The following is a 14,394-nucleotide window of genomic DNA, read 5'->3' on the forward strand; positions in this document are numbered from 1 at the left end:
CTTACCAATAGTTACAATATGGTGTTTATTAATATCATAAATGGAAAAAGCAAAGATTACAATTTTTTTTTTTTTTGTTTCATGAACCATAATTTTTAGAAAAAGAGGGTGATGATCAACTAGTATGATTTTTTAGAGTAGTTCTCATTTTTTTTAACACACTTAATCCCGATGTTTCATTTGCAAAGACTAAACACAGGTTTTTTTGAATTTCTTATCGAACCAAGTCACTCAGTGGATACAGTATTTTGTCTTTTAATTAATTTGCCATGAGAATTTGAGAAATGTACTTAAACGTGTAAAAACTGCACCACCCTATTACTTTTTTTTAAAAAATGATCTGACGATTGACGATTATCTGAACGGTAGAGAAACATTTACATTATGTGTGTGTGTTTGTGTGTGTGGGAACCATTTTTGAAGAAAAAAAAAACCCCCAAAAATATTTCACCAGTCCTCTAAACGAAGCCTCGGAATCATTTTTTTTTAAACAGAGCACGCAAAAGAAAGAGAAACAAAAACTAAACATTTAAAAACATTTTTTTTCTGACGAGATAAAATAGCACTGTCCTTAATAATATCCCCAACAATTGAAATTGTCAGTCGAAAATCCAGTTTTTTATCTGGATTCTTGTTCACAGTTCAGTTCATTCTGGAGTTAAACTGTTTATAATATTGTCTCTTTATATTAATTAAAAATTTAACTTCCAAAATTGGCGATGGAGAGCTATTTTCTAACGTTTGAAAGAAAAATAACTCTTTCTCTCTACAAACTGTATCGGTCAAGTTTTCTTTGGTCTACCGCTTTTATTAACCACCTTAAGACAAATTACACAAATAAAAGTAACCCTACAATTTCAATTTTGAAAAAGAGCGTAGAGAAAACGGGCGTGAGGTCACGGTGGACTGAAAAGCGGGAAATTAAGACTTTTTTGAATTTTTTATTTTTTTTTTTCACTAATTAAAGATCAAAATTTATAAACGTAAAATTAAATAGTTTCGAACGGCTTTGCAAAAAACACGGGGTTGATAAAAAGAAAAACTAATATAATACACACGGAAAAAAAATATTTAGAGTACGTAAATTTTACCTAAATATTGCACAGGAATTTCCAGAGTTCCAAAAAACGGCATGACATAAAAAATTAAAAACGAAACGAAACTGGCACAAACATTAATTTTGGATAATAAAAACAATAGACCAAGTAGTAACATATTTGATATTTCCGTCGTCGGTTGATGAGATCTACTTTGTTTTTTTTTTTGTCTGTGACAATGTGTAACGTAGAACAATCAAGTCACTTATGATTTTATTTGTAATAATGAATGAATGAATGATTTTTTTTTTGTCAGAACAAATGAGGTTGGATTTTTGTTGGTTACAGACAATGCGCGATTAGGACGATTTTTTTTTTTTTTTTTTTTTCATGTGGGTAATTCAGTTTGCTCTTCTGGACACGTCACTCGAGGAGGTGATGCTGAGGGAAAGGTGTTTAAAGGATTATTTTCAACAACTGATTCAGGGGGAAGAGTTTCTGATAGGAGGACATCAGCTTGAACACTCGCAACACCCTGAGCATCTTTATTCTCCAGTATTGTTGTTGAAGAAAAAATGCTTTGCGTTTTATCAACATCATCTCTGGCAAAAATTTCCTCCGCTTCTTTTAATGATACATTGTGTAATGTTGATATCGCTTTCAAAATTCCCTAAATTATTGTCAATTATTAGGGGTTATTCTAGACACTGGCGAGAACTCGAAAGAGTTGCTACAAATTCTGAATTTTAAAACTGAAAAACTAAATCTTGAGTTTGTACAAATTGGTAGATGTATCAGAGAATTCTTCAAGTGTAGCAACACTTAACTCGTGATAAGATCTTACCTCAGGGACCATGACTTCGTAAGCGTATCCTACTACATTATAGGCCTCATTAGAATCAATTTTGGTTTTGAAAAGTTCCATACAATGCTGAGTCAGTTCTACTTTCTGAAATAAAGATATGAAAAAGTTAACTTTAGCGAAGGAGACACTTTGGCAATTAGATAAACATTACTTTTCCTTCATCGGCAATCCATCCCTTATAATCAGATGCCCTTTTAACACTGTTTCTATCAGACTCTGAATCGCTGTTGAACAGTCTGTGCCTTTCACTACTTACAATACCGGCAAAAATATTTATAAGGTGCTCCTGAAATGAAGTTTTTCGTTAATACTTGGAGCCTTGGACAGTTAGGAGTTTTTTTTACATCAGCATTTCCATCTAAAATGAACTTTGCGAGTTTCTCTCCATCTACTTCAGCCACATCTTTATCTTCAATTTCAACATTAATTTCGCTATCTTCCTCTTCTTGAGCCGGATTTGTAATCCTGTCTAAGTTAACCTCAGTAACCGGGGTCATTGGGTCATTTTGGTGGGAATCACTGTTATCAGCGTCATAAACTTGACTTTCAGAAGATTTTTCTAACTCAGACAGCATTTGTTTAGCGGCTAATGCGACAGAAATTTGTGTTTTATTTGACTATTTAAGTATTAATCCCCTTCTGAATAATTAACGTTTACCTTCCGGATCATTAAAGAATTGAATTGGATTCATTTTGAGCCCCAGACATTTTTTCCTTAAGTAATCTTCAGCCATTTGAGCTGATTTTACAAGCTGATCGTGTTTCGGTAAAGCGTAACCCTTCTCCTTTAATTAAAACATTGAATTTTTTCCTTTGTTAAAATTAAGAAACACTTTTTTCATAGTTGGTGCTTTAACAAAATAAGACAATGTTATTACAAGAAAATCTTTATTTTTGGCAGCATCATCAAAATTCGTAATTTTTTTGACATTCATTGTGAATCTAGAAGAATTTTTAATGTTTCGTTTTGTTTTATTTATTGTCCAGGTTTTACCATATTTTTCTTTAACGAAATACTTACCCTTTTGATGACATGGGAATTGTAATGAACAGTACAGAGACTTTTTTCTGTCTCGGGTATATTTTTCTAACCTGCAATTAAACTAAACATTGAAATAATATCTCTATGACGTTGGAAAGATTTTTTTCCACTTTACCAAAGCTGGCCATTGTTGAGTTCTCCATTCCGCCCATACAACGTCGTTTTCCGCAAAACCAAAGGCTAAAATTTTTCAATGTCAGAAAGGGGAACTAAACAAAGCGAGGTGTCGAAAGGAAACTTACTATTTTTCATTTCAATATCGTAAGAATCCTCTTCTTCAGAATCTAGAAGGACGTCAGACATTTCTGCATCGTCAGTTCTGCAATTGCATTACAAAGTTAGCTAGTTTCAAACATAGCTTCCGCAAATAACTTCCTAACCCAATGGAATTGTCATCCTTGCTAGCATTTGGATCATCACTTTTCTTTGATTTGCTCGTTTTAATATTTCTACTATCATTTTTGAAAGGCGATAGCTTCTTGGGGTTTTCCAGTCTTTTATTTAAAAACCGGTTCTCTGGTAAGCTTTGGCTACCAGTCGCTCCGTCAAGTTTGAAGCGATTAGGCGTCTTTTCTACCATGCTACTACTCTTGAATGGAAACAAATCAAGTGCGCAGTCTTTATAATGCCTGACGATATTGTTCATTCTAGACGTTCGAAAGTGGCATTCTATACAGGTGTAGATTTGGTGGGCTTTTTCAGAACTGGATTGCTGGTAACAGTAATGTATTTGGCATTCTTTCGTCGCTCTTCTTGATTTGTAAGAGGAACCAGTTTTTTGTCTTCCGCGTCCTCTTTTAGTAGGTTCTGATTTGCTTATCCTGGAAGTTAGTTCAAACCTAGAATAGCTAGAGGTTGAAACGTTTTTGCTTATTCTAGGTCTTCCCCGACCTCTCTTGGAAGAATCACCGTGGCTGGATTTTTGGTCTTTGACTTCAGAATAGATTCTTAGGTTGCTCATCATCACTTCTTCTTCATCGGAAGAGCCTCTATTTTTGAAAAGACGAGGTCTTCCACGACCACGTTTTCCTTGACTGACTGACTTGTACTTCTTTTCGGAATATGGATTTTGATTACTCAAAACAATGTCATCATCTGATGAGCCATAATCATTTGGTAGTCGTGGTGTTACAGTTCGTCTCCTTTTTACATCAGAATTGAGATTTTTAGATTTGCGACTTGAGTCTTTACTATCTCTCCGTTTTTTGGCAGCGCCTGGTAAAGATTCTTTCAAAAGCTCGTCAAAGAGCTCATCTTGGCTTTGATAAGCTTTACCACCAGTTGAGCTTTTCTTAGGTCTACCAACTTTTTTGCCAGCACTTTCATTGAAAAGCTTCCTCTTAATATCCTTTTCCTTAATTTCTGACAGAGTTGATGATGTAGATACTTTCTGTCTTGGTTCACCGGTTCTTGGTTGTTTGGCTTCTTCATTTTCCAAAACAAGATTAGACTTTCTCTTCCTGCGACTCCTTTCTTTGACCTCATCCTCTTTGGTAGTCATTTTAATGCTATCTAAATTACTATCATCTACAACTATGGTCTCTTTCGTTATTTCTTCAATATCTTTATCCGGAATACTTTCAAAAGTAAATTGAGAGTTCTCTTCATCAGCACTGATTGATTTACCACCACTCAGGACACTATCTTGAATGTCATTATCAATTTCACTTTTTTCAACTTCGCTTTCCATTCTGTCATTTTCACTCTCCTCCCCTTTTTCATTCCAACCCTCTTGTTCTTCCGTAACTTCTTTAGAAGTTTCCAAGGTAGAAGGTTCCATGTTGGTCAGTTCTACTATGTCCGAATGTTCTGGCGACTTTTCTGTTGACTTTTCCATTACCGGTGAAGGTTCCCTCACAATCAATTCCTCCTCAGCAGATTCCAATTCCGGTGCAGTTTTAGATACATCATTGACTTCCAGAACAGAATTGTCAGTTGGCATTTCTACATCATCAGTTTGATCAACTTCCATGTCAACAGCGCTACTTTTGCTAACCTCAGAAGGATTAATAGAGTCTTGGGACAATGAAAGGCCTTCATCATGTACTGAAGCATCTTTAAGGGATATTGTTACATCCTCTTTAGGTTCAGCAATTTCTTTCTGAGAGTCCAACGAGTCTTCTGGAGAAACGGAAACATTCTCAATGGGTGTCTCCACAGCTTCCTTAAGGTCGACCACTTCTTGAGGAACTACTGAAAGTTCTTGAGGAACTGCCGCCAATTTTTCAGGGTTCTCCGAACTTTCTTCAGGTACTCCGGACTTTTCAGCCGCTACTTCATCATGTAGCAAATCCTTTTCTTGGTCAGTTGTCACTGTTTCCAAGAGTTTCTCAGGGTTTTCAAGGGAAACTGTAGTCTTTTCAGGAACCATTGTGATAGTTTCCAGGGATTCTGGTAAAATTGTTGATGTTTTTTCCTCTAATGGAGAAGTATCAGCTAAATTTTCATTACTAGATTTTGAATCAGACTCAGGCTGTTCAAGAGACATTGAGGTGATGACACTTGGATTTGCAAATTCCGCTTCCTTTGAATCAACATCCATAATCGCGGTTGTTACATTAATGTCAATTTCAGGAGTTGATGACTTTGGTGTGTCCAATTTTGAAATTGTTTCTACTTCACTATTGTCTACAGAGGATGCAGCCTTTTCCTCTTTATTTTCCAAATCTTCGCACACAATTTCAAGTTTCTTAGGGAATAATTCCAAGTCATTGCTTCTTTTCTCATCATCAAACTCCTTTTCTTTCTCACGCGTTTCCTCTTCATTGGGTTCTATAACAAGAATTATTTCATTCCTGTTGAATTCACTGCCCTTGACTTCTAAAGTTGGAGCATCTTTACTAGTGCTAGCTACTGGAGGAGGTGTAGATTTTTTCTTGGAATAAGTTCTGCTATATTGCCTGGTAGGAATTTTAAGGGTGAGGTCTTCAGGGGGAGTGTTAAAGACTGTAGGTTTCCTTTCTTTAGGAGCTTTAGTAGGACTTTTATCTCCTCGTTTTGACGCGTCACCTTCTGATTGAAGTTTAGTATTGGTTTTGGGCTTGCTTAAATAGGAAGTTGGTTCTGGAGAAGCCTTTTTCTCGGGTGCAGTTAAAAGTTTTTGGAACGCCTTTTGAATCTCCGGCGCTAAAACTTCTTGTAAAGAAGAATGATTAGAAACTACTGATATTTCTTCATTTTGGTTTGATTTGGTGAAGGGTGAATTTGTAGAAGGCACTAAAGAATCAGAGTCTAATATAACTTCCAAGTCCCCATTTGCAGTTTCGAGTATACCAACACTTTGGCCATGTTCATTTATGACAGATTTAAAATTAACACTTTCCATCTGAATGCCATCACCCATAGCATCTGAAAACTGTGGATTATTGTCCAAATCGATAACAACATAACTGGTTGTATTTTGAGGAAGTTCTCCTACAACTTCCATTTCTTCAATCTCCTGAGCATCATTGACAAGTGATATTTCAACAGGAATTGCAGAATCTTGTTGATCTTCCATAGTCACGGAATTTGACGCTTCTTGCTGCATCAATTCAGGTTTACCATCAGCAATATTCTCATCAGACGTCAACACTTCCGGTAGCTTCTTCACTTGGATACCTTCTTTATTTTCATCCCCTGTTCTTAAAAATTCCTCTATACTTCTTAGGGTCTCATTGACTGGCGATTCTTCGACACTATTGGACAAGTCCTTTGCTTGAGGAGTAACCTTTATAGAGCTTTGCTCATCCTGCCTAATATTTTCATCAGTTTGATTTTCAATGACAATCATGTCATTAGATAGCTCTTGACCACCGGAATCCATGGCAGACCATTGTCCAAAGCATTCAGCATCTGACAATGATGACTGTACTTGTTCTCTCTGCACTTCGGAAGCCTGAACTATTCTATATTCAACTTGTTGATGCTCTCCGTCAGCAGTGACAATGGTTGTCTGATAAGAACTTTCTCCATTTGAAGTTGCTTCCAACTGGGTGTGACTCATAGAAACTGGATCATGCAAGATTTCCACCGATGTTGTTTTGGAATCTGACTCTGCAACATTCCTAGATTCATCAGCGGATGATAAGTGAACCACAATTGGAGATTCCACGTGCCTTTCTCCATCAACAACTTGCGAAAGAGCCGCATTACTCAACCCTTCAACATTATTGAGCTGTTCTCCATTGACTCCTACAGCTATGTAACATTGTGATTCTTCTCCTTCTCTTTCTAAATTATTTTCAGTGACGGATTTTTCAACAATTCTGAGGGGAGTTATTGTTCCATCTTCCGAAACACTAACAGGAATTTCTGTCATTTCACCGTGTAAATAGTTTTCAGAAGCATTCTTCTCATCCACTGAAATAATTAAAGTTTCATTTCCATCAGAGTTCGTCTCATTGCTTGGCTTTTCAATAATTCTTAGAGGCGTCAGTGTTCCATCTTCAGATACACTAACGGGAATTTCAGTCATTTCACCATGGTCTTCTTGCAAATAAGAATTTTGGGGAATATTTTCATTGCTTTGAACTTCATCTTGTATTTGATGTTCATATTCTCCCTCAGGAGCTTCGTATGTTAAATAAGTTATTCCTTCTCCATCCTCTTTGCCATCTTGACTTTGAAGGGAAATTTTAGTTCCTGGAGCTAAACCCATCTGTTCAGCCAGTCCAGCTAGATCCCCAAATTTCATGGCTCTCAAGCTGTCACCTCCTTCACCACCACCTTCTTGATCCGTTCTCATAACAACTATTATCTCTCCATCTTCCCCACTTTGAGCGAGAATTAACTGTTCATTCAATTCAATCCCATCAGATTGGAAATAGATGGTTCCTCCTTCTTGGACTGCTTGGAGTTGAGACGGTTGTACCTCCAAGTAGCCTAGAACCTGTTCTTCCATTTGTTGGCCTCCTTCAATCTCCATAGTTTCCTCTCCAGGGGCGTTGTCGTATTTAGCCATAATCACTTCCCCTGACTGGGTCACTGTTGTTGATGAAGCTTGATCGTGTTCCATTATGTTAAAAATAATTCAATTTGCAACCCAAAATGTCAGTGCAATTTATCCTTCAATACTACATGGTGCATCTAAAATTAAGCAATTTTTAAGTAACACGAGATTAGCTTCAATTTAAAAGATCTAACCCAAGAAAAGGTGTTTTTTCCATAGAAACCAGAAAGACACTTCAAATCCTCAAGGACAGTTTTCAAAGGCTTAATACTCTTTAAACTATTAATGAAAAGAGCGGTAAAACAAAGCAAAATTAATGAAGGAAATGTTTTGATTTCAATAAAACTTTGCATTAATAATGTTGATATAACTATCAATCTCCTCACCGCTTAAAGAAAATAAGCGAAAAGCACAATCACGGTATCACCAGGACACCAGCGGGATTTCCAAATGAAAAAAACCAATGGGCCAATAAGCCAAGGCTTAGGCACAAGCCTCGATTAAAAATAAACAACACAATCTTCAAGCGAAACGCTTGCAAAATGACAAGGACGCTTACTCTAAATTAACTAATGTTTTAGTACCATAAACAAGGGTTCTTCCAATCAGTAAATTAATGATAACTTCTGCAATTATTAAATTTTGTTATTTAACAAATCCACAGCGAAATTGCGCCTTTCCAAGCTATAGTCAGCTACACCATCTCGCACTCGCACTCTGCCACTCAACAACATGTGGCGCGCCAGTCGGAATCGAGAGGAAAAGTAGTCCTTGAAAATTGAAAGTTATGCATTCACAAATTAGTAATTTATTAATAAATAATAATAAGTTTTAACATGTTCAATGATTATTATATTGAACGTTTTTTATATATTTATATATATTTAGTATATAAAAATTTGGTATTTTTTCAGTTCCGCATTCACATCCGGCAAATTACTTCTAAAACGCAGGCTGCCGCTGCAGGCATCAACATCACCACCGTCTTGTGACCATGACATGGACCGGGTTCATTAATTAAAATCGCAATAGTAAACTAGTATCTGGACATTCTTAAGGCTCGCATTAAGTAATTCAATAGATTAATTTGGTACGTCGCAAACTGGTTATTATTTTTTTGGAATAATTATGACCATCACAAAATTTTAGGTGTTGCAGACATTGAATCTACTTCCACCCTCGTGACCCTCCAACTGTAACCCCGCTTCTCTTAGCATTTCCGGAGGCTGAGGAGCCAACCCAAAATAAATTATGGGGCAAGATACTGCATCACCGGTGGGAAATATTGTAATTACTAATTTAGTGGATATGGATTGGAAATTCGGAGTTGTCGCCTCATCTAGCGAAATTAAAAAAGTCGGAAGCACCTTTCTGCAACTGCAACTAGTTTTGGATAAGGGGAGTGGCAGCCTGGAAAATGTCACAATGGAGTTGACACTTGCTCAATTTTATTCGTTTTTACACGAAATAGAACGAGCAAAAGCTGCTCTCGAAGTGTTATAAATGTAAAAATAATAAATATGTTTGAATAAAATTCTTTGTAAAAAGTTTTATTACGTTTCTTTCTTTTTTAGAGTAGTTATACCGAGTTATACTTTTTTAACTACGTTAAAAAGATAGATATACTATGATTAGAATAGGACAGTAAAGTACGCCCTCTTGCCAGTTAAAATAGACGCTTTTCATTGGCTGATGATCGAATCTACGGGGTTTCAATAGCATAAGCACGGCAAAAATTTTTAAGCCGAAGCTCCTACTCCTACGGTGTTGTCTTTCCCTGATTGGTTTTGCGGTGTGGACTAGTAAAGGTCGCGCCGGTGAAGTGAGCAGGTTTAATAATTCGGATTAATTTAAACTAGTTTAACATGGCTTTCGTACCGATAAGATTAGCGAACCTTCTCGCTAGACAGCTTCCCCGAACTTCCCCAAAAGTAAGTTTAATTAATTAAGCACGTTTAACGAAAAGAAGTCGAGAAAAATAAAGTTAGTTAAGACTTGGTCGTCCATGGCCTTGTAGGTCAAATGGCGGTCATTTCATTTGTAAAGGTTAACTAAATCTGCATTAATTCTTCGCGTTTTAAGTTCTAATTTGGTTTAGAAGTAAACTCTCGAATAACTAAATCATTCATTAGGTCATAACTTCCTCAATAATTTCATCTTTTATTACAATTTTTAAGGTGTTTAATAAATTTGGCAGAGTGCCAGTAGTTTGCCCCTTATTACTGAAAATAATGTTGACTTTAATTAAAAAATTAACCCATTAAGGCGGAGTCACTTTATGTTGACTTATATTTTAAAATTATATTCACTAGGTTCTAAGCTTTTTAAATGGGACTCCATCATACACCATCAGATCACTCTCAACATCAAAGGTTTTGGGAGCTGGTCCTGGTATATAAAAAAAGAGGGGGGGGGGGGGGTTTAGGTCGGGTTCAGTCATTAATTGCGTCTCAAATATTAGGAAACGCCGAAGTTTCTTCCATCTTGGAAGAACGAATTCTGGGACACACCTCAAAGGTTGATTTGGAAGAGACCGGTAGAGTACTATCAATTGGTGATGGTATTGCCCGTGTTTATGGCTTGAAAAATATTCAAGCTGAAGAGATGGTGGAATTTTCCAGTGGTTTGAAGGTAATTCTAACTGTATATAGTAATTTTCTTCCAGTTAACACGTTTTTCCCTTCAAGGGCATGGCTTTGAACTTGGAGCCTGACAATGTCGGTATTGTAGTATTTGGTAATGACAAACTCATCAAGGAAGGTGACATTGTTAAAAGAACCGGAGCTATTGTAGACGTACCTGTAGGAATGGAAATCTTAGGTCGCGTTGTAGATGCTTTGGGCAACCCTATTGATGGAAAAGTATGAAATATAAACCCCAAAAACATTCTTAGAAAAAAAAAATGTTAATTAAAGCCATTCCCAGGGAGCATTGGGTTGCAAAACTAGGGCTCGTGTAGGAGTTAAGGCTCCTGGTATTATTCCCAGGATTTCTGTCCGAGAGCCTATGTTAACTGGTATTAAGGCTGTAGACAGTTTGGTACCTATTGGTCGAGGACAAAGAGAATTGATTATTGGTGACAGGCAGACTGGGTATGATGGTGTTCCAAAGTGTTCAACATAAAATTGGACCAAAAAAGTACTGATAACAAGTTTCAAACTTCAAACTTAGAAAAACCGCTATTGCTATTGATACAATCATCAACCAGAGAAGGTTTAATGAAGGTAGTGAAGAAAAGAAAAAGTTGTTTTGCATCTATGTTGCTATTGGACAAAAGAGGAGTACCGTGGCTCAGATTGTAAAGAGGCTGACTGACTCAGGTCAATACTTTTTTTTTTTTTTTTTTTTGGAGTTATTAGGTATTGATTGTTTTTACATTGATTTCAATATACAGATGCCATGAAATACACGATTGTTGTGAGTGCCACCGCTTCTGATGCCGCTCCCCTACAATACTTGGCTCCCTATTCTGGCTGTGCCATGGGAGAATACTTTAGAGACAATGGAATGCACGCCCTCATCATTTTTGACGATTTGTCCAAACAAGCTGTAGCTTATCGTCAAATGTCTCTGTTGCTGCGTCGTCCTCCTGGTCGCGAGGCCTACCCAGGAGATGTCTTCTATCTTCACTCCCGTTTATTAGAACGCGCTGCCAAAATGAATGATACCTTTGGTGGTGGTTCATTGACCGCTTTACCAGTTATTGAAACCCAAGCTGGAGATGTGTCCGCTTACATTCCTACCAATGTCATTTCCATCACTGATGGACAGATCTTCTTGGAAACTGAATTGTTCTACAAAGGTATTCGACCAGCTATCAATGTAGGTCTCTCTGTAAGCAGAGTAGGCTCTGCTGCCCAAACCAAAGCTATGAAACAGGTGGGTAACTCCCAACCTTGATGGTAAGACAAAGCCGCTTGATGGCTTAACTCTTGGCTGGCTTTGTGTTTTATCTTAGGTGGCTGGTTCCATGAAGTTGGAACTTGCCCAATACCGTGAAGTTGCCGCTTTTGCCCAATTTGGTTCTGATTTGGATGCTTCCACGCAGCAACTTTTGAACAGGGGTGTTCGTTTGACCGAGTTGTTGAAACAAGGACAATACAGTATGACTCTTGGGTCTGTTTGAAAAACTTATAGTAATCTTAATTAAAAATTTCTTTCAGAACCCATGGCCATTGAAGACCAAGTTGCGGTCATTTACACGGGTGTCCGAGGTTATTTAGATAAATTGGACCCCTCTAAGATCAACCAATTTGAGAAGGAATTCTTGGAATTGGTCACCACCTCCCATAAGGATTTATTGTCTACTATCGCTACTGAAGGCAAGATCAGTGACGATACTGATGCTAAATTAAAGAAGATTGTTACAGATTTCTTGGCTACCTTCAATGCTGCGTAAAGTGGTGCGAGAAGAACTAGTTTAGGGACCCTTCTACTGTGGAAAGAAAAATAAATTTCAAATTATCATCGGACTTTGTACAGTTAATAATAATAAGACCTCCCTTTTGAAATTGATTTGTCAGAAAAGGCACTAGAGTTTAAATGCTAAATAAAACATTTAAATTAAATTGGTTCCGTTCATCTTCGTAATTTAATTCAAGATTTAGTATATTTTTGGTGGATTTATAGAATGGATGGATATTAAATAAAGTTGTAAATTATGTTGGTGTCTTGCGAACAACGCTTCTCTCTCATTTCAAAAGTTTTATTAATTCTTGGGGGAAAATAATTTCACCATCGGTGTTTTGATAATTCTCTATCATACATGCTAATAAAACTGTTACATTGACTACACAGCCACCGCAATGATTTTGGAAACCATTTTCGTGAGTAATCATCAGCCTCTGACTAAGGTAATTGCCGTACAAAGCCAAGTACCCACAGTTTATGTAAGAATTAAGGAAAGGTGACCAAAGGTCAAATTCAATTTTCAACATTTCAACATTTTTTAAACCAACAACTGAACATTGTTTTACCCTAAATGGAACATGTAATGTTTCGTACACATTCTGAATGTCCAAACAAAGTTTATCAAATGTCTCTAACGATTGGTTTTCATTTGTGTCAATGTTGAATGCAAATATTTCACTAGATTGAAAGGGTTTAAGAATACTATTTGATTCAATGTTTTCCGTATTGTAATGTCTTCCAATATTGAATAATTTTAGAGGAAGCTGACTACTATTTAGATGCGTTCGGGTAAAATAAGACGCGTAAGCTTCCAATGAGGCACTTCCAGGAATGTGCAATGAGTTACCCCATTTAAATTTTTTTTCTTTAACACGCAACATGTCATTTGGATTGAAGGGACTTTTTCCACAAGCCTCTACAATGGCTGACTTCGCAAAATTTGGAAGGGAAACCATTTCTAGACCCTCATTTTTCAATTTAAGCACCAAGTGCCTAATTATATCTAACTCTAGCTTGGCAAGTTTACCGATTAAATAATAACTATTTGGACTACCAGTTGTAATTTCCAGATAACTGTTTGAAAAGCCTAATGCAACGCAGCTTTTAGGCTGAGCTAGATCAGGTTTAGGACCAAATTCATACAATATTTTATCTTCATCTACTCTAAGATGAATCTCATTGGGGGCATTGAGAAGAATGGGGATAACTTCTTCTTCCAAGTTCCACTTCTCCTCCAATAACTGCTTCATTTTATTTTCATTCTCTTGACTTTCAACCCCAAACTTTTCTTTAGTATGAGGTTTAAGTTTAGTTTCCGCAGTCAGTTTCTCAAGAGACAAACTAACTTCACTTAATTGATTAATCTTGGTTTTAAAAGTTTCGGTTAGTTTTATTTTTGGGTCGCGACGCCTCCAAGTTTCGTATATTTCGTCGAAATTGGATATAAAGTACTTAAGGTCAATATGAGGAATGGCAGTAGGGTAAAGCTTGCCACCATATCGGCCAGAAATATATAAAGAAGAAAATGATTCTCCTTTTGGTCGATTTTCGATATCAGAGAGTAAATAAAGTAAAGGATATCGCGCCGTACTTAACCTCTTATACAAATTATAAGTAAATATCGAATTACAAGGCTTAAAACGATGAATTTTCAATAACATGGTTAACCTGTAACTAAAACCACCGTAACCACGTTAGTTCAAACTTCAAAGCACGTGTACCAGTCTTAAGCAGACGATCGTTTTACAGAGGGCGCGAACTACCGGCTGAAATATTATTGGCTTAGACACTTCAGAAAAGGAAATAAGAATTTTTCAGTACTGATCTTAATGCCAAAATTATTTTTAAAACTATGAATTCATTAAAAATTCAGTATTAATGCCTTAAAATTAGATTAAATTCAAATAAATTTTTTTGATGTAATTGTTACTTTTTTCAATAACATGGTTAACCTGTAACTAAAACCACCGTAACCACGTTAGTTCAAAGCACGTGTACCAGTCTTAAGCAGACGATCGTTTTACAGAGGGCGCGAACTACCGGCTGAAATATTATTGGCTTAGGCACTTCAGAAAAGGAAATAAGAATTTTTCAGTACTGATCTTAATGC

The 14,394-nt window shown here is 36.6% G+C and overlaps 3 protein-coding genes across 4 annotated transcripts; 1 reads left to right on the forward strand and 2 right to left on the reverse strand.

The window, feature by feature from the left end:
* Window positions 1-8: 8 nt before the first annotated feature.
* Window positions 9-8,644, reverse strand: LOC149692014 (uncharacterized). Of its 2 annotated transcripts, XM_089867620.1 has the most exons (13): window positions 8,459-8,614; window positions 8,261-8,369; window positions 8,069-8,153; window positions 3,325-8,011; window positions 3,187-3,263; window positions 3,060-3,124; window positions 2,924-2,994; window positions 2,781-2,844; window positions 2,561-2,687; window positions 2,247-2,488; window positions 2,054-2,188; window positions 1,882-1,986; window positions 9-1,707 (listed from the first exon to the last, which is right to left on the reverse strand). In XM_089867620.1, exons 4-13 carry the CDS (start codon window positions 7,938-7,940, stop codon window positions 1,426-1,428), a joined length of 5,784 nt encoding a protein of 1,927 aa, XP_089723746.1. In that variant the 5' UTR covers window positions 7,941-8,011; window positions 8,069-8,153; window positions 8,261-8,369; window positions 8,459-8,614; the 3' UTR covers window positions 9-1,425. The 2 variants fall into 2 exon arrangements, with proteins under 2 accessions (XP_089723746.1, XP_089723745.1); XM_089867619.1 differs by having other exon boundaries at window positions 8,261-8,644.
* Window positions 8,645-9,643: 999 nt separating this feature from the next.
* Window positions 9,644-12,442, forward strand: blw (ATP synthase subunit alpha blw, mitochondrial). The gene is made up of 9 exons (XM_089867645.1): window positions 9,644-9,805; window positions 10,187-10,265; window positions 10,336-10,505; window positions 10,562-10,735; window positions 10,800-10,966; window positions 11,046-11,194; window positions 11,269-11,753; window positions 11,833-11,977; window positions 12,038-12,442. The coding sequence occupies exons 1-9, from the start codon at window positions 9,740-9,742 to the stop codon at window positions 12,271-12,273; spliced, it is 1,671 nt and encodes a 556-aa protein (XP_089723771.1). The 5' UTR covers window positions 9,644-9,739; the 3' UTR covers window positions 12,274-12,442.
* Window positions 12,443-12,558: 116 nt separating this feature from the next.
* Slimp (Seryl-tRNA synthetase-like insect mitochondrial protein) lies at window positions 12,559-14,026 on the reverse strand. Its single transcript, XM_089867652.1, has one exon. It carries the CDS (start codon window positions 13,943-13,945, stop codon window positions 12,566-12,568), a length of 1,380 nt encoding a protein of 459 aa, XP_089723778.1. The 5' UTR covers window positions 13,946-14,026; the 3' UTR covers window positions 12,559-12,565.
* Between the last annotated feature and the right edge of the window lie 368 nt (window positions 14,027-14,394).

Source organism: Phalangium opilio, unplaced genomic scaffold, assembly GCF_054372755.1.
Source record: "Phalangium opilio isolate 3A_F unplaced genomic scaffold, DU_Popi_V2 ptg000024l_1, whole genome shotgun sequence".
Taxonomy (NCBI): Eukaryota; Metazoa; Arthropoda; class Arachnida; order Opiliones; family Phalangiidae; genus Phalangium; species Phalangium opilio.